The 25270-nt window shown below is 36.2% G+C and overlaps 1 protein-coding gene across 14 annotated transcripts in view; it reads right to left on the bottom strand.

Annotated features, from left to right (window-relative positions):
• TCF12 (transcription factor 12) overlaps positions 1-25270 on the bottom strand; it is a 393760-nt gene that overhangs the window by 4241 nt on the left and 364249 nt on the right. For 5 of the 14 annotated variants that reach the window (XM_086321160.1, XM_086321162.1, XM_086321161.1 and 2 more), the window contains 6 exons: positions 24924-24995; positions 23962-24168; positions 14791-14905; positions 13572-13734; positions 8496-8728; positions 1306-1459 (listed from right to left, as the gene is read on the bottom strand). In XM_086321160.1, coding sequence (XP_086177286.1) covers positions 1317-1459; positions 8496-8728; positions 13572-13734; positions 14791-14905; positions 23962-24168; positions 24924-24995 — 933 coding nt within the window. In that variant the 3' untranslated portion in view covers positions 1306-1316. The remainder of the gene's footprint in view (positions 1-1305; positions 1460-8495; positions 8729-13571; positions 13735-14790; positions 14906-23961; positions 24169-24923; positions 24996-25270) is intronic. The other 9 variants (XM_086321164.1, XM_086321165.1, XM_086321168.1 and 6 more) reach the window with 3 other exon arrangements.

Below are 25270 nucleotides of genomic sequence, written 5' to 3'. Positions count from 1 at the left end.
AAAGTTGGTTTATTAACTAACATTTGTAGTTTACAATATATTCTATCAAATTTCAAATGAAATGAAATTCAAAATGAGATATCCACAAAGTTAACAAAATGAAATTGCACTGAATATATTTTTCCTGCTCCAAATCTCACATCCATTTACTTTTACTTACTGCTTTTACTCTGCGGATTAAACTAGGAAACTAACTATACACTGGTGAAGGCAGGTTATAAAAATGAAGTTCCCATCTCTATACCTATTCCATGCTGCAAGCTGTATTTTGTTACTGATCCAAATATTTAATTATGTTCTATATTAATTTCTGTCACAGCAAACATTAACCTTACAACTTATAGATAAAATGAATGTATATATTTTAAGAAAAAGACGGTTCACATTATCTAACTACTTGGACAACAACCTGCTACCACTGTTGTCGCTTTGTTAAAAAAAAAAATCACAAAGAAGCAAACTGTATTTAATTCATGAAGAGGAAGATTTAAAAAACAGTCTTTTAACAAGTAAATTCCCAAGAGAAGGATGCTCTGCTTCTGTTGTACACAACACCTTTACATTCCTGAATAGATTCCAGAAGGTGTAACTGATATTCTTACAGGAGAAGGAATGTGAGTATTACAGACTTGCATTAATGATTCAAGTGGAAGAAAGCACTGTTTTATGTATGAAGATCTCATGATAAAGAAGAGGCAGATGGCTAACAAAAAAACTGGTTGATGATGCCACCAAGTACTCCTGGGTAGGGGAATGAGGAGCACCAGTGGCAGCAAAAGTATTATTTGACAGATAAATCATAGTACTGTCTTTTTCTTGGATCAGAATAATATTCACGTGAGGGAGTATACATGATGATCTAGAATATAACAGTCCCAAATTCTTTATAAATCAAAGTATACTTCCCTGGTGGCTCAGATGGTAAGCAATCTGCCTGCAATGCAGGACCCCAGTTTTGATCCCTGGGTTGGGAAGATCCCCTGGAGAAGGGAATGGCAACCTACTCCAGTATTCTTGTCTGGAGAATTCCATGGACAGAGGAGCCTGGCAGGTCACAGCCCATGGGGTTGCAAAGAGTTAGACATGACTGAGCCACTAACACACACACAGTATCACATTTTGAAGAGAACAGTAATTTGGTACAAAATGGCACAGCAGAAAAATAAGCTGCTGGATTCCAAATTACATGTGACCTTTATCATGACCAGTGCCACCAGAGAATATACAGGTTAGAATTCAAAGGTTCTAACTCGACTTTGAGATAAACTGGGGGACTTCCATGTACTTTTTCATACACATACTTACCTGGCTGCTGTTTACATATGACCCATAGGGTTGGTAGTTTCACTAAGCCCAGGATGAGTTCCTGGCAGTGTGGTTGGTGGCTCTGCCGATACGGCAGAAACTTTTTCTTCTTCCCTTCGCTTAAGGCAGGCTGCTTTGGGGTTAAGGTTCCTCTCTGAAATAAGGAAAAATAATTTTCTCATTAGAGTCACAAGTTATGAATCATGGACTCTTGGGTCTTAAACTGAACAAACTGCTGCTATTTTTTCTTTCTGTGGGGATTACCAATCTCTCTGTAATTTCATTCCCATGATGAATAACACCGCAGAGGCAACAATGATAAGCTTACAAAACACCTCAGCATTAAATGAGCCTTGAAACTTATACTTCTTACTGATCATATTGTGTATTCTTCTTATGACTCGGTTTTCCAGGATTTGACTTGATCTACATCAGTATCTAAAAGCTGGTTCTTCTACTGTTTCATCCAAACACTGTAGCAAGTGCTGTTATTAGACTACTGAATCTCCTCAATGTCCTGCAAAGGTATGATACTCTGAAGTGCTACAAATGCTGACACTCTCTATGTACTGGAGAGGGACATCTGTGCTTTATCCAGAATTCTGCCAGTTCAGAAAATGATAAACTAAGAGATACTTTCAGCCATTCCTCTATAGGAAAGTGTGCCAATTCCTCCAGGAAGAGAGGTAGCCTGAGTATATCTGTTTTTCTTCTTTGATTTATATGCAGGACGAGATGACTGAGATGTCCTTTCTACAGTTGGGGTTGTGACTGAGAAGGTTATAAAAACCTTTACCGCTTTGTATATAAATTAGATAGCAGAGAAGACCAAATGGAACTTCCGATGTGGGCATTTTCAAAGGCGCTTAAAGTATGGGATATTACCATATAAAATAAAGGTAAAGAAAATCCACTGAACTAAAGACCCACTGGATGAAAACCTACTTAGGAACAACAGTTCCTCTGTAATTTCTTTAAATGAGTTGTAAGTACAAGATATCTAATTCATGATGCCTCCTGGTGTAGTTTTTTGTTTCAGTTTATAATATACAGTATAAAAGTTGCTACATTTATTCTTATAAACTGATTAAAATGTCTTAATGAATATAATATAAAAAGATCACTTAGTCTTTAATGAAAACAATACTTTGTATAATTTGTGATTTTTTTTTTACATATTAGATTTTCTTAAAATGATGGCTCAGCTGAATGCAACATAGCAGAGTTTTTTTTTAAAGGCATCTCCTCTTTCAGGGAAAGTGAAAACATATTTGAATATGCATATATCAAGATACATTTATAGTTCACTTCTGAGTTTAAAAAAGTAGATAAAAGACTTTACTATATGGTAAACTTACTGACTCTATTGACTATTACTCATACATGATAACACTTCATCACCTAGGCCCCTGCATTTAGGAAAAGACACGAAGCCTATACAACTCTGGGGAGGCAATGAAACAAGGAAGGTACTTAATTTATCAGGATAACTTATAGTAGAAATTGGCATGTCCATCATTATGTAAAAATACTAGGAGCTGCTTTCTTAACAAGTGATTGTACAACTCTGACTAATGAGAAGCTTGTCTTTCATGAGGTGTCACATCCCCTTTATTGTGTAGGTAAGAGTCTCATACGATGACCAGAGAGACTGTAAAGAGGGCACAAATTAACATGTAAAATCCAAACAGGATTTGAACATTTCCTAATTGAAACATTCTCACATTTCTCTTACCATGGAACATCACTCTTAGCTAACTATGACTCTGTGTCATACTTGATCTAGGAGGTATGATTAAGATAGCTGGAAAGGAAAGGACATGAGCCCAAAAGTCAACTTAGCCAAGATATTGTAGACTCCTACAATGAGTCAGACAACACTTAGGACTGGAAGAACCAAGAGAATATGCTACAGTAAGCTCTACTAGTAGCTCAGACAGTAAAGCATCCACCTGCAATGCAGGAGACCTGGGTTTGATCCCTGGGTCAGGAAGATCCCCTAGAGAAGGAAATGGCAACCCACTCTAGTATCCTTGCCTAGAAAATTTCATGGACAGAGGAGAATGGTGGGCTATAGTCCATGGGGTCCCAAAGGGTCAGACATGACTGAGTGACTACACACACAAGCTCTACTAAATGTGAAGTAAAGTGAACTTTGATTCAAAAAAGCAAAAGCTGGTGCTGTTGCTTCATACTTCCTGGTCTGTGTGAGCAGCCCATGGCAAACATGTTATATAGTCAAGAAGGCATGATGTAAAGCTAAGAAGACTCTTTGTGACAGACTCTTTGTGTCAGACATTCCCTGTGGGGCATGAGAAGTGACTGTCATTGCCACAGTTCTATCAGGTGTCTCTTTCTTACCCTCTGGTGGATGGCTGAGAATTTGCCTCTTTTATAATACCATCTTCTTTTTAACGTGTTTATTAGCACAGTTTTTGGCTAATTCAATAGTTACTTCTTACCATGGTTAGGTAAATATGTGTCATTGTATCTATGTGGACATACATATAAGTCAATAATTTTATATTTGTTTCCTTGTTCATATGACTGTTTTTCCTGTAGCTTATAGTTGCTTTGCTTTTCATTTGTTAATAATGCTAATTTCCCCCCTTAAAATGATCTAATAGATCTAACAAATGCCTCTCAACATTTCTTCCTAAAATCTCAAACATATCATCATATTATTTATTAATTCTATCTTATTTCCAGGGAAACCTTTCTTCTAACAGTATTCTATTTTCACTATGGACTGGTTCTTTTCTAGGCCTAGCAGTTCTTGTTACAGGATTTTCTTCTGCTACTCCTATGTGGTAGATCCTTTCTTTCCCAAGTGCTATGCCCTTGGCTTTGCTGATTATGTCCTTACTTGGTTTAAGCCTATGTTCCAGATGCTCTCTCAGAAAGTGTTTAAAGGAGGCAAAATTTTAAAGCCTTTGTACATCTGAAATATATTTATCTTTACATTTTAATAAATGGTTTGGGTAGATACAGAATACTACGTTGAATATGATTTTTCCTCAGAATTTTAGAGGTATTGCTCCACTATCTCCTGGAATCCAGCACTACTTCAGAACTCTGATGACATTTTGACTCTTGTTCCTTTTTCTGTGAGCTATTTAAATGTTGTCTCTAAAAGCTTTAGGATATTCTGTTGTAACTCTGATGCTCTGAAATTTCATAATGATATACTTTAGCTTGAGGTAATTTTTAAAATCATTATTCTTAATAGAAGATTAGATTTTATGAATCTTGAGACATGTATTCTTCAGTACTTATAAATTTCCTATATTATTACCATGATAATCCCCTTCATTCCTTTCTGCTCTTAGACTATAAATCCTATTGGTTAGATGCTAGACTTCTAGATTAATCCTCTCTAATTTTACTAGTTCTTCTCTTCTATTTTTCATCTCTTTCTAGGAGATTTTTTCAGCTTTATCAGCTAACTTCTCTACTATATTTTTTCTGCTATCATATTACCTGAATATTCCTTTTTCATGGTTTCTCTTTTATGCATACCTTTTCTCTTAGAAGATACTTAGTTTTCAAAAAAGTTTCCTAATGCGTTTTGTATGTTTTTGTTTTCTTCTGAGTTTCTCTTTGGTTTGGTTTGATCTCAATTTTTCTTTTTCATGTTGGTTTTTCTTAAATCTTTGGTTGTCCTTTAACATTAAAGTAAGACATTAACCAGTGTGGGCTTTACTCTACAGTAATCTAAAAATGAGTCATTATTACTCAGGAACTTCTAAACCTGGAAGTCTTTTCTCTAGAGTATTTTATTTTTTCTGGAAAAGAATTACCCCATTTCCTTGAGGACAGCATTAATATACTCTGCTGCCGGCATTAGGGAAGCAAGGCAGAATACAGGGCTAGAGGTCCCACTGTTCAGCCTCACGCTTCACCCATTCCCTGTTCTTCTTCATGTTCCAGATTTGCAGTCTTTTCAGATTTCACTTTTTACAGAAAATAATCCCCCTGACTTCTATGGTAGAAGGGAAGAGAGGGCAGAGGTAATATGTAGTACAGAGGAGACTTAGGGATCCAGCCTTACACAGCAAGCTCCAATGAATCTTTGTTTTGGGGTCTGATGCCTGACTTCTGCTTTTTCCCAATAATTAGTACCTCTACAGTCCAGAGGCTTTCAGGGGATGGGCTATCTGCTTCTTGTTGGTATTCCTCTCTGTTCCACTTAATTTCTTCTAAGTCAGTCAGTTATCTACTCTATCTACTATCTTACACATATTTTTTACTCTCTCACCAGTTATTATCTCCCCTTTATCCTTGTGGGTTAATGCTATTTTTATTCATTTCAGTGGTGTATTATCAATGAATATTTTTGACCACTTATTACTATGTTTGACCAACTCACTGCAACTGAATTAAATCTACTGAGGGTAGGAAATTTGTCTGGGAAAAGGAAAAGCCTCGGGTGATTCTGAGACCAGTGAGATTTGAGAATCACTGTCCTAGTTTATTCATCTTCAGATTTGCTAAGAGACCGGGGAAGTAAAATCCTAATAGTTCTATTGTCCCTAAATTATCACAAGAAGAGAAATGAGTTTATCAAGCTGACCTATGAAAGAGTTTGAGGAGGAAGTGTTTGACCACTAATTTAATCTTTAGTGAGGACAAACTTGAAGGTAGTATGTGAAATCTGCTGAGGAAAACAGTAATGATAAAATTATGGTCATGATGATGAAGAGGTTTAAACTGCCAATGACAGACCAGATGGGATTCTGATATATGGGGCACCAAGGCACAAAACGTGCTCTGGGAAAATCTGAGGCTTGGACGGGAAGCCACTTCCTGTTTTTAAGGATGCGCTTAGACCCAGGTCTGGTTGCCCTCCTGGTATAAGTGCTTGTCTAAGGATGACAGGATGTGCATAGATAGATGTAGTCTTGGAACACCACCCCATACCAAAGCAGGTATTCAGAGAGCCTAGAGGATGTCCAAAGTAGGTCATGTACATCTTTACAGAAATTGCTGGGTCGAGGGGCCACTGGGCAGGGCTCCTGCAGCGATGAAGAGACTTTCAAAAGTGAACATGTTACCAAAAGAAGTCAAAACTGCTGCAGATAAAGTGCAGAGAAAGAAAGCAATTACACCAAACTCTAAAGTGCTTCTGTAGACAAGGAACGGGCATTATGGGCTACATGAAGGGTTCAAACTCTGTAAGATAGCCAGCAGTGTTTTCCAAGGAGTCTTACATGGATCTCATGGTTTTTACATAAACCTGTAAAATAAGCGCTCTGGGTTTTGAAGTCCACAGTTTAAGGGTAGGAGGAAGATAGGCTTTTATAAATATTAAAGGAGTCCCTAATGAAGTTACAGTTCAGTGTACTTAAGTTTTATTCATTCTAATCAGTCAATGGCTCCTTATATAGTTTTCCAGAATAGTGTGGAAAAAGTCAGTACCCATAACAATGACCAGGAAGTTAGCAGGCAGCTGGATAAGTCGAGATATTAGATACTCTTTCAGACTAAGGTTTTCTACTGTAGGGGCTTGCATGGAATTAAGACAAGGTCAGATCTTACAAATGATTGCATAAGATCAGGTTTCCCTAACATCCATACTCTACAGATAATTCAAAAGTCTTAAGACAAGAGCAAGCATCTGGTTTTAGCCGTAGGAGTGTTACTTATTGATCTTTCTTATTTATTAAAAACACTGGAGGAAAAAAATAGATGAATTAATTACTAGTGTATGTTTTTCTGAAAATGTGTTCAAATTCTCTAACTCTGGTTTCCTTAGAAAGAGTATTCCTTCTATGATCAGTGTTGAGAGTTCCTGTTGTAGTTATCAAGCATCTGTCCATTCCTACTCTTTTTTCTTTTCCAACTTTCTTTAAATAAAGAATCATATAAATAGCCAATAAATAAGGAAGAAAAGTTGCTTTCAAGGAGAGAGGTTAGTGATGGGGTCTGGAACCAAATGCCACAATCTATAAATTTTTTGCAAAGAAGCCTAGGATGAGGCATTTGTAGCTTCAAATAAGAAGATATATACGTATATGCAAAAAAGCAAGCTTGATGATAGAACTGCTCAAAGGCTGGAAGCCTGTACTAATTGATAACCCATGGTCTAGAACATAGCTGCCTGGGACAGAGGAGATGCGCAATAAACACTTTGTTAAAAAAAAAGTTTCAAAGCTTCTTTAAGAGTCCATTAAGGGAGTTCCCTGGTGGGTTAGCAGTTAGGGTTCTGGACTTTTCACTGTCATGGCCTGGGCTCAATTTCTGGTTAGGGAACTAAGAACTTACAAGGCATGCCGTGTGCCGCACCCCCCGCCCTCCCCCCAAAAAGATTCTATCAGAATAACAGTTGGGAGAGTTGTCTGAGTCAATCAGTTGGGAGAGTTGTCTGAGTCAACAGTGGATAAGTCTGTGTAAAGCACACTTTTGTCCTTAGGGACATACAGGCATGCCAGTACACATTCATGCAAGAAGCTCATGGCATTCCTGATGAGGGATCAATGAAGCAACTCTTGACACCTTACTGACATGCATACAAAGGACATTCATAGGAAGCAAAGTGAAGAGAGGCCATGACCAAACATCCTATTAACCAGCAGGGCCTCACAGATGCCCTAGGGGAAAGCAGGCAAGAAACTGACTACAGAAAAGTAGGGATGCTTGGGGCTGGTGCACTGGGACGACCCAGAGGGATGGTATGGGGAGGGAGGAGGGAGGAGGGTTCGGGATGGGGAGCACGTGTATACCTGTGATGGATTCATTTTGATGTTTGGCAAAACTAATACAATTGTGTAAAGTTTAAAAATAAAATAAAATTAAAAATATATTAAAAAAAAAAAAAGAAAAGTAGGGAAGACAGGAAGCAGCAGGGAGAAGGACAAGTGTAGGCAGGTAAATTCAAGAGCATGGGATTCCAGAGTCAATAAGAACAAAGAGGCACAAGACACTAATGCTGAGCAGCAGGCTGGCTGTTCACTGCATTGTTTCATAGCTTTGCTCTCTACTGGTTTGTGGGAAGCACTGAACCTACAGATACTGACCAACATAGTGAGACATATAGGTGAGAGAACCAGGGAAAACCTGATCTAGATGATGCGGTGGCAGGAGTACTAGGAGAGCACATAAATAACTTGCCCAAGTGGAAGAGTGAACGGACACACAAACGTCTGCCCACCAGAAGCAGAACAGTTCATGTCTCTGCTGAACCTACTTACCTCTGACTTGCTGTTCTAGACTAAGGATGACTGCCACGGCCTGATGAAGAATAAGGAGTTTTGTTTGGGGTTTTTCACTCTTTAAATGAAGCTGACACATTCGACCAAGCTCCTTGAATGCCTCATTAATATCTCGTACACGCAAGCGTTCTCTGGCATTGTTGGCCATCCGCCTTTCTTTCTCCCTTTCTATCTTCTGTTCTGGGTTCAAATCCTCATCTTCATTAGTACTGCTGGAAATGAAAGTAACAACAATGTCCATTAGGTTCCCTATAAAGTAAGATATGCTAATTGCACAAAATTATGAAGTATAAAAATTAAAATGACCTATACATTTTATCAAACGGTAACAGCTACACTTAAATAATGTGTATTAATTTTCAATCTTTCCTTGATGTAAATATATAGCTATATAGTTGAAATTATACCACACATACATTTAAATGCATTTCCACTGTACATTACTACATAAAGACTTCAAACTAGTGAAACACTTCATAAATATAATTTGAATGACCACATATTATAGCACCCTGCTTTTCCGAATATGATTAGCAGCATCAGCATTATTGTTTAAAAACTTTACTTTTTACTTCACTGTAAAAACAGTGTTGCATTACTGTTAAAAATATAACATCTCAGGTTCTACTGAAAACCTACTGAATCAGAAGCTTCCTTTTAACAAGATTCATATTACATTAATGTCACTTAGAAACACTGTCCTATTATAGTAATGTGTTATAGTTTATGTTCTTATGTTTATGTTTATGTTCTTATGTTCTTATGTTCTTCTCCCCAGTCCACTGAGGAGGAGGAAGAAAAGCTTAAGATACGGCATGAAAGAAGTATCTCAGAAAATTACTAATTTTGTTCCAGAAAAAAATATTACCATCAATGGTGATGATTTTAAAACATGGTTGAACTGGAACAACCATGGAAGGTTGTTTGCTTATTCCTTGAAAGGAAAGTTATGACCAACCTAGACAGCATATTAAAAAGCAGAGACATTACTTTGTCAACAAAGGTCTGTCTAGTCAAGGCAATGGTTTTTCCAGTAGTCATGTATGGATATGAGAGTTGGACTATAAAGAAAGCTGAGCGCCAAAGAATTGATGCTTTTGAACTGTGGTGTTGGAGAAGACTCTTGAGAGTCCGCTGGACTGCAAGGAGATTCAGCCAGTCCATCCTAAATGAGATCAGTCCTGGGTGTTCATTGGAAGGACTGATGTTGAAGCTGAAACTCCAGTATTTGGCCACCTGATGTGAAGAGCTGACTCATTTGAAAAGACCCTGATGCTGGGAAAGATTGAGGGCAGGAGGAGAAGGGGACGACAGAGGATGAAATGGTTGGATGGCATCACCGACTCAATGGACATGGGTCTGGGTAAACGCCAGGAGCTGGTGATGGACAGGGAGGCCTGGCGTGCAGGGTTCATGGGGTTGCAAAGAGTCAGACACGTCTGAGCGACTGAACTGAACTGAATTGATACAGCCTCTAAAAAGAAAGCTGAAGATTCTGCAGCAAAAAACTATATGCGCTGTATGATTCCATTTATAGGAGCTTCTAGAAAACACAAAACTAACGTAAGGGAAAGCAGATCAATGTCTGCCAGAGGATGACAGAAGATGACTGATTATAAATGGGTATGAGTATGGGTATGAGGAAACTTTCTATGCTGGTAGAAATATTCTACATTATTAATATCTATGTATATCTATGTATATATTAATATCTATGATTTCTATGTATATCACCATATACATTTGCCAAAGGACAAAAATTGTGCACTTAAAATTGATATATTTTACTATATTTTGAATTAAACCTCAATAAAGCTGCCTAAAAGCAAAAAAAACAAAAGAAAAAAAGATGTTGCAGAAAATACTCATGGATAGATGAAAAGGTTAAAAATACATTATTAAATTTAAAAAGCTGAAATTACAAAACTTATATCCAGTTTATTTCCAATTTAAACTGTATTTATGGAAAAAAGATATTCCTTGAAAAGTAAACAACAGTTAATTCAAGTGTTTTTTTGTGTTTTCTTGGTGTGCTTTTCTATAATTTTCAAATTTCTGTAATGAAAATGGACTAATTGGAAAAATAGCGAGAAAAATGCTTTGGAATAACTTCTAGAAAATTCTATTTATATTCAACATTTCAGTAAATTACTGGGTAGAGTCTCTTAGAATCTGGAAAATCTGTGCACAAAGAATCGATGTTCTACCTCTTCTCTAATACCTTGAGTACTTTAATAAAGAACAAGTAGACAACAGATTTTTACTCCTAATTGTCAAGAAATACGTAAAAGTATTCTTTTGATAATAGAGAATCACTAGCTCGTTGACTTCAAAGGAACCTTTCCAGATTATCTAGCCCAGAGGTTTCCAAATGTGGCCACTCATCAGCATCTTTAGGAGTTCTTCTAGTCTTCAAAGGCCCCATTGCTGGGGATGCTTGGGCAGTGAGCTTGGGTGAGAAATGCACCTGCATTTCTAAAATGTTTTACAGGTCTGCGGTGCAGGGTTGAGAACCACTACAACATCAGTGACCTCCCTAGGGTTACACTGCTAATTGGTTGTAGAGTGGAGAAAAGAACCCAGGTAGTGCTTCGTGGAAGAAAACCAAGAACACGTATATAAAATTATCATCACCATAAATTATTGTAGTACCTTTACTGATATTTACAGCATGGGAGACAGTATGAAAAGAGCTTTATATGTATAATTTTCAGTTTATTCCCACAAGAATCCTAAATAGAAAATTTCCTTTAAGATGGAACCAAACCTCAGCAAATTTTACTAACCTGCCACGGTCATTTGACAAAATGTAGTGAAGCCATGATTCAAGTCCAGGTTAGCCTTATTTTGTCCAAAGCCATGTTTTAAATTTACTATTATTAACTATCAAGTATAGTTCTTGCTAACCCATTATACTGCATTCTCAGTTTCTGATGACCTATAACAGAGCTCAGCAAACTGGCCCGAGAGCCAGCTACCTGTTTTTGTAAATAAAATTTTATTGGAAGATCTGTTATGTATTTGGCTGCTTTCATGCAACAATGGCAATGTTCAATAGTTGCAACAGACCTGCATGACCCATAAAGACTAGAATATTTACTATCTGGCCCTTCACACAGGAAGTTTGCTGACCTGTATGATAAAAGGATGAATGATGAGGAGAGGTGTAAATTATTCTCCTAAAGTTCTGTTTGAATCATGAAGCTGAAAGAATTAAGATGCCTCAAAGGAGTGGCCTTGGGATTCCCTGAGCCAGTTTTGTCTTCTTCCTGCCCTTGCACAACTGAATACAATGCATATTAAAATGATAGAATTATTTTAAAAAATAGGTAGTATTAGGTTGTAAGATTTAATTTTCCCAAGAGAAATGTTAAAGTATTGAAAATAGTGAGACTATTAAATATAAAAAGACAACTTTTAAATATATGAATGACAGAAAGGACCATGCTGGTTTTTTGTTTTTATTTTTTAATTAATTAAAAAATTTTTTTTTGGCTGTGCTGGGTCTTTGTTGCTGAGCAGGCTTTTCTACAGCTGTGGGAAGCAAAGGCTACTCTAGTTGCAGTACACGGGCTTCTCATTGTAGTGGCTTTTCTTGGCACATGGGCTTAGTTGTTCCACAGCATGTGGGATCTTCCCAGATCAGGCATCGAACCCATGTTTCCGGCATTGACAGGTGGATTCTTTATGGCTAAGCCACTAGGGAAGCCCTACGCTGGTTCTTTTAGTTAACCTGGCATACTTATTGAAATTTCCTTTGTACCATACTTTCACACAAAGAACAATTAAAATTTTTTTTTATTTATTTGGCTGTGTTAGGCCTTAGTCGCACCATATGGGATCTTAGTTTCCCAACCAGAGATCAAACCCATATCGCCTGTACTGGAAGGCAGATTCTTAACCACTGAACCAAGAGGGAAGTCCCAAAGAACAATGTTTTAAATATAAATATATGTGATATATACTTACTACTGATAAATAAATATATATCAAGAAACAGAATGTACCACGTGCATGAGTGCTCAGCTGTGTCCGATTCTTTTGTGACCCCATAGACTGTAGCCTATTAGGTTCTTCTGTCCATGGGATTTCCCAGGCAAGAATACTGGAGTGGGTAGCCATTTCCTCCTGCAGGGAATAGTCTCCTGCATTGGCAGGTGGATTCTCTACCACTGAGCCACCAGCAGAAAAAAAAAAAAAAAAGACTAGGAGGAGGATTTATCACAAATAAATTCTCTCTTTTCATGTAGAACTAAAAGAAAAATCTGATGGAAGAATTTAGAAATCATTTGAAACTAATCTCATTATGTGTTCAATATCCATATTTCAAAGTAGTCAAGTCCAGTTTCTAGAACTCCTTGCCTAACAACAGTGCATGTGGAGTACTTCCTTTTCCATACTCTTTTCAAATTTTTGTTTAAAACATGAATTTACAAATTTCTTTTATAAAGAGCCAGGCAGTAAATATTTTCAACTTTGTGGGCCATCTCTCAGATCTACTCAAATCTGCCACTGCACTATAAGAACAGCCACAGACAATATGTAAATGAATGGTGCATGGCGGTGTTCCAATAAAACTTTATTTATAAAAAAGGCAATAAACTAGATTTGGCCCCTGGGCTATAGTTTGCCAGTCCCAGGTTTAAATCATAGAAGAGGTCCTAACTTAAAATAATATACTTAATAATATATAATTTATTACATATTAATATATAATAATATACTTAAAATAATATATTCAAATAATTATTGACAGATTGCATCTACCTATACTTGTACAATTTAACTTGCTTTAGCTATTTTGTTCTCTAGCTGTCGTACAGACTCTAAGCACTGAGGGGAGAAAAGTAATTCTTTTTTATATGCAGACCCTAAAATATTGTTGGAAACATGGAAAACAAACTTAGAATCAGCCTCATATGTCTCCTGTTTAGGGATGCTGTGAGGATTAAATGAGATGACAGACATAAAAGTCCCAACACAGTATCTACAACACAGCTGACACTTTTCACCCATGGCAAGTGAGTGAAATGTGACCTGGATGGTAACAAATACCTTGTTCTGCCTCTAGATGAAACTTTGATATCTTTTTGGGAGGATTCATCATCTGATTTCATGTCATCTGATGAAGGAGGTTCATGAAGGTTTTCATCTTTCTCTTTATTTTCAGTCTTGATTTCTGTTGGAACAACAGTTCCAGACTGACTTTGCAAGCCACCTAACAAAGAGGCAAAGAACAAAATAAACGTCCAGACTCATTTGTGAATTAGAATTAAGACAGCAAAAAACTTTCTTGATGGCAAATATCCTTAGTTGTTTTAGAGCTATGATGGAAATCTGAAGATGTAAAAGGGTAAGCTATTCAGACTTGCACAGAGCGTGTCCACAAACTTTAGAAAAAAATGCTTTCTAAAGCATCTGTATTAAAAAAACAAACAAACAAACAAGGTTGACCCCGATGGTGAGTCCAATGTTCACTTTCAGGTACCATTTAAAAGTTAAACAAGGTATGAGAAACATGATGCATTTTAGAAACCAACTTTTAAGATGCTGCCAAGGTAAAGGAAATAAGCTTTAACATTTTCCTGGACAAACACAATAAAACAGGTATCATGGTTAAATATAATTGGGAAAACTTTACTTTGATGGTCTTTTATTACCTATATATTTGTACTTATTTATAAGGTCTACTATAACATTGGCCACAGTTTGCTTTTTACAAGAATTATCTGTCTCTCCAATTAAATTATAATCTTCTAAACAACAGCTATTATCATTCAGAACTCTAAATATAGCCAGAAATATCTTTCTCACTGCCTCTAGGGACCATGAAGACTCATCCATGAGGGGAAGTGATTTAAAAAGAGACAGGACAGGGTCTTTCCTGGCGATGCAGAAGTTAAGACTCCGTGCCTCCACTGCAGGGGGTGTGGGTTAAATCCCAGGTTAGGGAACTAAGATCCTGCATGCCTTGCTGTGCGGCCAAAAAAGGGGGGGAAAAAAAAGAACAGAAGCTAAAAAGATGACCAGTAAACACTGAACAACAGTTTGTACAGGGTTCCATCCATCAATAAACATCTATAATTGGATCAGCTAAACCGATCAAAGTACTGAACCCTAAATGTCTACCCTGGACATTAATGCAGTAGTAACACTGTTTGGAATTCTAAGATGACTTTTGATGAACAGATGTCAATTTGACTGTGAAAAAGGTGACAGAGCTCCAAATGATACCTCTGTCTGCACTACTGCTGAAAACCAACAATACAGTTACCTCTATAATTCTCCTGTGTTTTATGGTTCAAGTCTGTGCTTGAAGCAGTGACCGTACTAGACAGGACTGAATGATTGCCATTGAGACTGACAGAGTCTTCTCGATGAGTTCCAACCTAAAGTAAACAAACAAACAAAAATGTTCATGGGGCAGTAACTGTTCAAATTCTTTCACTGAGTTTAATAGAGAAAACAGTATCACTTATCTAAATTTAGCAACTGTTTTTGGATGTCACTTTTCTGGGTTTTGAACTGTAAAAGACTTGATAGTAGTAGTACTGTTTCTGAGCAAAAATATTTTTTAAAAAATATTTTAAAAAATTTTAACTTTCAAAGTTTATATTCCACAGAGGGTTGCTGTGAGAAGCAAATGAGCTAACAGAGATAAAGCACTCTATATGCTATGTGCGGTGCTGTGCTTAGTCACTCAGTCATGCCCAACTCTTTGTGAGAGCACAGTATATTATAAGCTCTATTCTGTATCAGTCAATCTGAAAACCTATTCTACATACTACTGAAATATGTTAAAGTATCCATGAATTTGTATTTCTTCTTAAAAAAAAATTAAAAGAGCAGCAAAAGCAATACAAAATTAAAATAGCTTAGAAGTTCTACATTTCCAGGAACCAAAATTGCCATATATTTTTATTCTCAGTTTTAATCAGATTTAGACAAGTCGCAGTTAACTTAAACTGAGAAGCTATGGCATGTAATTTTAGCTAATGCAATATTTTTAGAAAAACTGTTACAACTGAAGCTTTTTATTAGAACAATAGCAGACGAGTCAACTAGAAGATTAAGCTTTTGATTAAATAGATTTATTGCCTGGAGTTATACATGAGAACCACTGTTTTTCAACAAATCCTTCAATCCCAGTAAAACACCATGCTTTGAATCCCTCTTGAGTAATTAATATAGCTTTTCTCTTTCATGACTTTGTATGGATTTTACCCTAATATAAATACCCCTATGCAAGTTTATCCTTTGGTTTCCTGTGAGCCAAACAAAAGACACAAAAGTTTCAGGCAATGCAGGCTACTGGTACTGAATCTGATCAGAACAAACCAGGTCTTTCACTTTACTTTTGAAGAAATGTCTGTCCTCTGCCTTTATTCTTACCTTTAATGTAGTTAAACAACAAAACAACAACAAAAACCATTTAATGTATTCCACAGCTACTTTTAAAATTATTTGAAGATTAGGTGTGTCACTACTCCCCTGGATGATCAAGCATTGACTACATCCTTTTTCTAAACCACACAAATTCATCACTCATTAGAATCATAAAATCTTAAAGCTGGGAAGGGACCACAGAAATCAAAGTAGTCTTCTGCACCCTTACTACTTAGGAAATCTTTCCTTATCCCTTAACCTTTACTTCTACACTGAACTTCAACACACCCCCAATAAAAAAATCTTGAGAAAAACCTGAAGAACTAAACCTAATAACAAGTGAAGTAGACTGTGAAAATTACTTTCAAGAGAGGAAATCATTTTTAAAAGTTTATGATACCCTATCTCTAGGGAATCCTAGTCATGTTTATTCTTAACACATAGGTTGCTTTCAAGCTAGCTATAACTACTCATGATTTGAGGGGAAAGTTGGTTCAAATTTCCTTTTTATAAAAATAGACGATATAGATACAACACGTAGCTACAAATTCTTTGGGAACTTAGGAGCCTCAGCCTATTTTAAAGATAATGTATTTAAAGATAATGTAGAATAATGTATTCTAAAGATAGAATAATTTTTGACTGGCTGAGGAAGTCATTGCAGGATAAAGCAAAAGCTAAAAGATTCTATGTTTGTATTTACAATGTGGACTTAAAACTTCCTATGTTCTTTGGTAATATGTGTTAATTTTGCTCTTCTATAGTATTTTGAGTTATCATACCAAGTATTTTTAAAAATAGGCTTTTAAAATTTAAACATAAGTATATTTACTATGTATTTTATCTGTGAAACCTATTTTAGAGCTTCAGAAGACAATACCATCGAACAAACTGAATTTCACTGAGTGGTAAGTGATGATATATCTGTGAAATTCTTATTTTTTTTTTACTTCATTAGTATAAATAATTCTTTGATTTTCTGAATCTCAACTAATAAAAATGTTCTATCACCTCCTTTCTGATGAAAGGATTGGCAGACAAAGGATCATTACCTAAACAATAAACCTTAGAGATTTTGCTTTTCCCTGAAGGAAAATCAGAAAGGTTACTCAATTTGTTTTGTGATATAAAATGCCGGTAAATATCTTTGTCTCTATGGAATACTACAAACTAAATATTCTCTCACACCAACCTTGAAAAAATTGAACCTTTAAAAAATGGTCTCAGACTAGCAAAAACTTTTAAGTCTGGAGTTTTTCATATTAATGAAGTTAGCAGGAACTTTTTGTTTGTAACTTGATTCTCCTTGCAAATGGGCCTCATATATTTTCTGGAGAATTTTACTTTCACAGTTCTTACAGTTTTCTTTAACCAATGCTCACCCTGGCTCCCATGTCCTCCCTTTAATCTGCAGCTACGCATTCAAATGGCTCTGTCCACACACGCAACAGGTGTATAAACAGTTCTTTGTCTGAGCTCAGAGTCTGTGGGGCCGGCCAGATAGGACCTTGTTTAATTGTTCATCTCGTTAGCATACAGCTGACAGGCTGCTTCTCTTGGGGGACTAGCAGGGGAAGGAAAACTTCTAGGCCTGCTATGCTCTAAATCTCGATTATGAAGAAGAGCTCCACTTCAGAATAAAAGGCCCATTCCATTAAATGACGTCATCTTGCATTCTGAACCTTTACAATCTATGTATGGCCTTATTTTTGTGGGAGCATCCGACAAGGGACTTGTTTTCATTTAATTTGGCCAATGGCTTCAACACCCACAATGGAAAGATGTTAAATCTAATTAGTTGATGAATAAGAGGTCTTGTGAATTAAGGGACAGACTGAAAAATACTCAGCATGAACTCCTCTCTGATTCTGAATTCTATTCTAATAATTCGCTCACTTTGTACCATTCACTGAATACTAGCGATTTAACTATTTACTATTAATCTACAGACTGGTTAAAGGATCTTTATGTACTGTATGTATTTTGTTTTACCTGAAGAGGGTTTTATGCTAAAACTTGGAAGAATTCTATTTGTTATGGTTCCTTTTGAATAATATTTCCGTAAATATATAAGCTGTCTGATTTTCAAGCTTAAAAGTTGACATTTAAACAATTTTGAGTTTAAAAAAAATGGCATCAAAATGCTTTAAAAGCACTATAATGTGTTCTTAATGAAAATAAAAAAAATTAAGATGCCCATTTAGGAAAAAATTGGTTATAAAAAGTAAAGTACAGTTAAAAACCAAACTGCTTTAGTTTAGCTGAAACCTACACACACAATTTCTACTGTATATAAATCTTTACTAATAAAATTAAATACTGTTCAAACATATGGCTAAAATGATTCCAAATTTACTCTGATATGTGACAAAAAGTGCTTAAAATCTTGAATAAAATATTACTCTATTTGTTAGTCTTTAATAACAATCTTAAATCTTTTAAAACTAGGAAAAATATAGTTTAATTGCTTTAGGATTTAGAAATCAGATATGATTTATATTTTAAAATCATTATGTAAGGTAGCTCTAAGTTCTACAATTGAACATTGTTTGCTTTCATACAAGACACACATTTCTAACTATAGCTTAAGCAACAAAAACTCAAGCAATACAAAAAAAAAAGACATGCCAGAGTTAAATTTCCTTAGGGCCTATAACAAAATCAAAAGATCTCATGGATGTAATTTCATCTGGTATCATAAATAAGGAACTTTTAAAGATTTGCATCAAGCTTCCATTAATATAAAGCTTTTAATCCAACTTAGTTTGAAGTTGAAATCATGGTCTGAACAATAACTGGGTACTTTGTGTTAAAGATAAAAGAGCTACAGAGCTATCTCATTGGGCCTTGGTATTTTAGATATTACAGCCATAAACAGATGTGATGTACGATAACTTTATGTTGCTGAAATCTCTTTGCAATGCCTAAATGAAATCAATGAGTCTCATTCCTTTTCAGTTTTCCACTTATTAACTTTTTTCCAGTCAGCAGTTTATTCCAAGAGCTCATTCTTAGACTAAGTAAATGAGAGCAAAACTATAGTCTGTACAGTGCTCACATTTCAGTAGTTCTAAAAATCCTGATTTTGTGTTTTAAATGATACATCACATGCTAATAACAGTGTCTGATAAAGCCTTAATTTTATATTTGGATTAAGAGGATATGGAGAATCTGTCAAAAATACTGAAAGGGAATAAGAAATTGAGTAAATGAAAACGTTAACCCTATTCAAAAGTAAGAGGAAATGTTGAAACTAGGGCAGACAGGCTACACTAATTATATGAGAAGAAGTAGGAATTATCCAATTACTAGCTTTTTTTTCTGATATAATAATCTTTAGGATATTTAATTATTGTGTATATTGATACCTAAAATATGTTATTTCTGTGGTTGGAATCTCTTTTAATCCTAACCTTTTGTGCTAGTCAAGTTTGTTCAGTTAAAAGAAACAACAATCAGGGGGCTTCTCTGGTGGCTCAGTGGTAAAGAATCCGCCTGCCAATGCAGGACACAGGTTCAATTCCTGATCCAGGAAGGTCCCACATGCTGTGGAGCAACTAAGGCTGTGCGCCACAAGTACTGTGCTTTGGAGCCTGAGAGCTGCAACTACTAAAGCCCACACACCCTAGAGCCCGTACTCCACAAGAGAAGCCACACAGTGGGAAGCCCCCGCACTGCGAGTAGCCCCCACTTTCCACAACTAATGAAAAAAGCCCGCATAGACTTGCTGCAACTAAAGAAAAAGCCCGCAGAGCAACGAAGACCCAGCACAGCCATAAATAAATAAACAACAAAGTTAGGTCTTCTGATATTGAGCCCTATTAATATTTTTGGCAGGTAGTAGTCTTATTATCTTTGTGTGAAATAAAAAAATAGTAATAAAAATAGTAATTATTTCATCTATGAAAGACAAATGTATCTACAAATCATTACTATAAGCTGCAGATGATCTTAGTGCTTTTGTTGTAACTGATAATGTCAGGAAAAGTTCTCAGGAACAAAGCTACTTCTGTGATCAAGGAGACTATTTGGTTAACCTGCCCACGTAGAATTCATATCACTAGTAATCTTGGAAGCACTTGGAAGGTTGAGAGCAGAACTTTCTGTATTACTTTTATCCTGCCATCAAGTCGTCGTCTTCTACTCTCAGTTAATTCTGGCTCACCTTAAATATTTCAACTACTTCACAAAACTCCCAAACTACTGATTGAAATGAAATATGAAAAGAGCGATAGGTGCCAAGAAAAAGAAAAATAAAAAAAAACCTTGCTAATTCTCACTTCCTACACTGGGAAGCTAATTTATGTTCTAAACTAGGGACTGGCAAAGTATGTCTGTGGTCCAAATCTGGTCCTGTTTTTTATTTTATTTTTTTAAGCTAATAAAGGAGGTCCTTTCTATAAATAAAGCTTTATCAAAGCACAGACACACCCATTTGTTTTTGTAACACCTATGGGTGCTTTCATGTTACTGAATCAGAGTTAAGTAATTGTGATACAGAGCATATACCCTGCAAAGCTGAAAATATTTACCATCTGACCTTTTACAGAAAAAGTTTCTGGCTCTTCTTGTCTATAACGCTAGGAGAGAAAGTAACATCATATTCAAAACCTGGAATTAAAATGGTGACCTCTAATAAATGCCCAGGAGAACAAAAATCCATTACATCAAAGATTTTATTTGCACGTTCTATGGAGTTCCTAGAAAGGTTTAGCAGACTAGTTCTACTCTCTACAGAAAAATAAATGGAATGATGAAAATTAAATATTGAGGGAAGTTGACTTTACAGATTCTAAATGGTGATACAGAATTGCTGATAAACTGCTATTTCTGTGGTTACTTTGTAATTGTGGCCATGTAAACCTCCATTTGTAGGGGTCTAAGAAATATTAACTTAGGTTAACACAGAGGAAAAGTATCTTTGCGACCCCATGGACTGTAGACCACCAGGCTCCTCTGTCCATGGAACTCTCCAGGCAAGACACTGCAGTGGGAAGCCATTCCCTTCTCCAGGGGATCTTCCCGACCCAGGGATCGAATCCAGGTCTCTTGCACTACAGGCAAATTCTTAATCGTCTGAGTCACCAGGGAAGACCCCCAAATAACAATTTATGTTAATACAGAGGAAAAAAACATAAACTACCAGAAAGTTAAGCAAGACAAAAAAAGAAGTGTTTCCAGAATGTAAAATTGTGTCATTTCTTAGTCATTAACAGTTAGAATACATGAAGGTGAGACACATACAGGCAGGACATTAACTCTTGGAGATGGCTGGCAATAGTTACAACAATATGTTCTCCAAATTACACACTCTCTCAGAACATGAAAAAAGCTGTCAGGCATGTAAGCAAGGCTCCTGGTAGTACTGATGGAAGCCCTCAGACACGAATAACAGCCACCAGGATAAATTTTCCTCAACAATATGCCTAACACTTAGCTGGGACAGTCAATGGCTGACTGTGATTTTAATTTCATTCCATCCTTTGGTCTTTTGCTGAAACTGAGAAATGAGTATTCACAGCTAAAAAGTTCATTTCAGAAGGATGGGAATTTAATACTGACTCACTTGACACTGTCAGATCTTGTCAGTTAATAATATTTGAGGGTAAGCCTGGCAGAAACATCTGCATCTCCATCTCATTAGTGATTACATCTGGATGGGTTGGATATAGCAGATCCTGGCAGATTTTCCCCAGCTCTGTGTTCTCTAAGAAGGTTATAAAAACTGAAAGAAGACCTTGATAGATAAAATAAGCAACTAAGTTGCTGCAGCACTGGTGCTGCTTCTCAGACTATGTCAGATTCACCTCATGTTTCAGAACTCTATTTTTTCTATATTACCTTCAGTTTTTTTCCTTTTTAAAGAATATCTCTGGCAACTCTGAAACAAGCAGCATATTCCTAGTGGATATAATGGAAGCTACTTTCTTAATTACAAGTTTCAGGGCAATATCTAATGAAACAAATTTCCCCTCTACAAGTCCTTTTAAATACTAGGTTTTTATATGGCTTTGGAAGAATGGATTTTGAAAAATTTCTTTTCCAACTTGTATCCAAAGTTGATAAAAACAACCTCCCAAAGACAGAAGTTCCATTTCATACAAACTCTACATTTATTTAAGAGGATCCAGAGATATAGCTGGTAGGCTGCAGTCCATGGTGTCGCTAAGAGAGGGAGATGCTAAGAGTGAGCGACTTCACTTTCACTTTTCACTTTCATGCATTGGAGAAGGAAATGGCAACCCACTCCAGTGTTCTTGCCTGGAGAATCCCAGGGACGGGGGAGCCTGGTGGGCTGCCGTCTATGGGGTCGCACAGAGTCGGACACGACTGAAGCGACTTAGCAGCAGCAGCAGAGATATATCAAATGTTGTAGCAGATAAAGTGAAGTAGGAGCAGTGAGCTATTAACAATGAAGAATTAAAAATGATTAAGAGGTGAGGATTTACAAGTCCTTCTTCTGAATAAGGATAGATGGTATTTCAGCAAAGTAATAATTTATATTTGCAACAAATGCTATCTTATTATAATATTAAAATTATTTTGCTACTATCACTAGTAGTGATAAAAATACTGCCTTAAATTTCTATGAATTCAGTAATTTATAAATGTTTTTGCATTTATTAGTTTATCAACAGCAACAAAAGTTAATTTTAAAAAAGCCTGAGAGTCCCTTGGACTGCAAGGAGATCCAACTAGTCCATTCTGAAGGAGATCAGCCCTGGGATTTCTTTGGAAGGAATGATGCTAAAGCTGAAACTCCAGTACTTTGGCCACCTCATGCTAAGAGTTGACTCATTGGAAAAGACTCTGATGATGGGAGGGATTAGGGGCAGGAGGAGAAGGGGATGACAGAGCATGAGATGACTGGATGGCATCACTGACTCGATGGACGTGAGTCTGAGTGAACTCCAGGAGTTGCTGATGGACAGGGAGGCCTGGCGTGCTGCGATTCATGGGGTTGCAAAGAGTCAGACACAACTGAGCGACTGAACTGAACTGAAATTTTAAGATCTTCTGATATTAAAAAACAAAAACACAGTTGTTAAGATATGCAGGCATCTAACGTCACCCATGTCGCTGAAAACATTGTTCTTAGGAAACCAGGCAGCCTTGTTTGATGTTTACTTCAGCAGCTCCAAAATGAATATAAATGGCTCCCTGACATGTGAATGTAAAAATCTGGAACCAATCCTATTTTACAGAACACAAGACTTCAGCATTTGGGGCACCTAATTATTTCGATGATAGCTGAGTGTTAGCCTTGATCACATGGTTTACAGTCAGAAATCTGTTTCATAGGAGAATATTTCACAGCATGCAATGAATCTTAAGAACCATGATATAAACATGCAAACACATGGTTTCAATTAAATAGCAGGTTCAAAAAAAGCTTCATTACTTTAAAACATAATTTATATAAAAAATAAGTTAAGACATTCAACACAGAATTTTCGATTTGCACGGCTGCAGAATGCTACTTTTCCCTACTTTAAAGAATTACCATGCTTTTAAAAAGATGGATTGAATGATTTTATTCTCTTCAGGCGTTAATCTAAAATCGTTTCCTTTCATTGTCACTTAAATTACAGCCATTCTCAAAACTACCTCACATTTTTTTCTTTGGGAAAAAAACTTAAATTTGGACTTGTACAAATACTATTGTGTTCCGTTCTATTGAAGGCTGGTTCCAAATTTATTAAACAGTTTTTCTATACCAGAACCCGTGAAAATCAGTCTTGCTTTCTTGCTTTTGCTATGAAGACTTTCTACACATTGTTTCAATGTTCCATCAATTTATTATACATCCGAAAAAAAAAAATTCAAGTTTAAGCTAATATGATCTCTGTATAAAGTTTCTGTTTTTTGCACATGATCATAGCAGGATTTTAAGGTCAAATGCTCAGCCAATGACCCTGTCCAAAACAGTAAAGAAATTCTTAGAAACCAATCTACCTTGTTTATAAAAAGAAGGACCCTCTCCCTAAAAGATTTCACAAAAGACATTTAGGAAAACATGCTTCAGGGGTTATTTCAAAAAGCATGAGCACTATTTTACCATTGAAGCAGATCGACTGCTTGTAACAAGGCTTGATCCACCGTAGTTTGAATTGAGGCTTCCGATTGGTGCATTATGCGATGGTCCCAATAAACTGTGTATATCACTGTGACCAGCAGGCAAACTGGTAGAAGGTCCCACGGCATGGTTCCTCAGCACATGGATAGCATCATCCAGTCTGTCCAAACGATCCTCCATCCGAGATTGCTGTAGGGATTGAAAGAAGACATGGAGGTTACTGCTTTTATCTGTTGCATGCATTAAATTGCTATGATTTCTACTTTGGGATATATGGAAGACAGCAAGTGAATATGCAACATCAAGTAGCTTCAAAAGAAACTACCTGTATTATAAATAAACAATCAAAGAAAGGATATTTGTAAACTATGCTAAATTACCAAAGCTTCAGAAGCAAATCACTGCTTCATAAAAATCTATTTATCAGTCTAGCATGAGGTTATTTCTTTTAGCATCTACAAAAGCTGAAGGCTACTCTACAGTATCTGGCATTCAATTATCATTGATAAAAAAGATAAACTGTATTTTAACATCAAAACGAGGGCAACTTGGGGAAGGGTCCTCAAATCCATCAGATTTAAGTTGTAATTTTGTTTTAAGTGAATATTTAATACCTATCTGAAATGGTGACCATATCCAAATGTGCTCTTTTCCCAAAACTGATGAAATGATATCTGTCTGTGGATATATACATGCCCCATACACAAACATATTAGAATTTAAAAAACCAAAAGCACATGCCAGTAGAGCTCTTTTAAAAAGAATCATACTCAACAATATATGAGAACAAAGGCCTATTCTTACATATTGTTACAAAAACGAAAATAGTCATTGTTTGATTTTAAAAGACTCTGGAGTCTGCACAGGCTTGAAGATTTTAAATGGATAATAGGAAGTATAATTAACTGAAACACAAAAAAGGCACCATCTAAAAGAAATAGTACCTCACAGACATCCTTTAAGAAGGACATTGCATCTTGCAAATGCTCGTGAAGTTGCTGCTCAACTCGATTTTTCTGGCAAAGTCAAGACAGAACAGGAGGCAAAGCACAGGTTAAGATTAACTCCAAAAGAGATGAGGAAATAGCTGATGTGCATGTCAGCATAACATGTTAGTAAAGTTAACGCGGAGACCTGCAAGATCTACTTTGTATTAAGGTATGAGAAGGCTGGGATTTAACAGCAAAGTTATAAGGTTAGCATCTAAATAGCACACATTGCTTATATTTGCTTAAATGTGAGAAGAAAACTTTCCTTTAATTTAAAATGTTCTGTTAGTCACAGAAAAAGA

Source organism: Bos grunniens, chromosome 10 (genome assembly GCF_055505025.1).
Source record: "Bos grunniens cultivar Pamir isolate PY7600 chromosome 10, Bosgru_T2T1.0, whole genome shotgun sequence".
Classification (NCBI taxonomy): Eukaryota; Metazoa; Chordata; class Mammalia; order Artiodactyla; family Bovidae; genus Bos; species Bos grunniens.
This window is presented reverse-complemented; position numbering and strand designations above follow the sequence as displayed.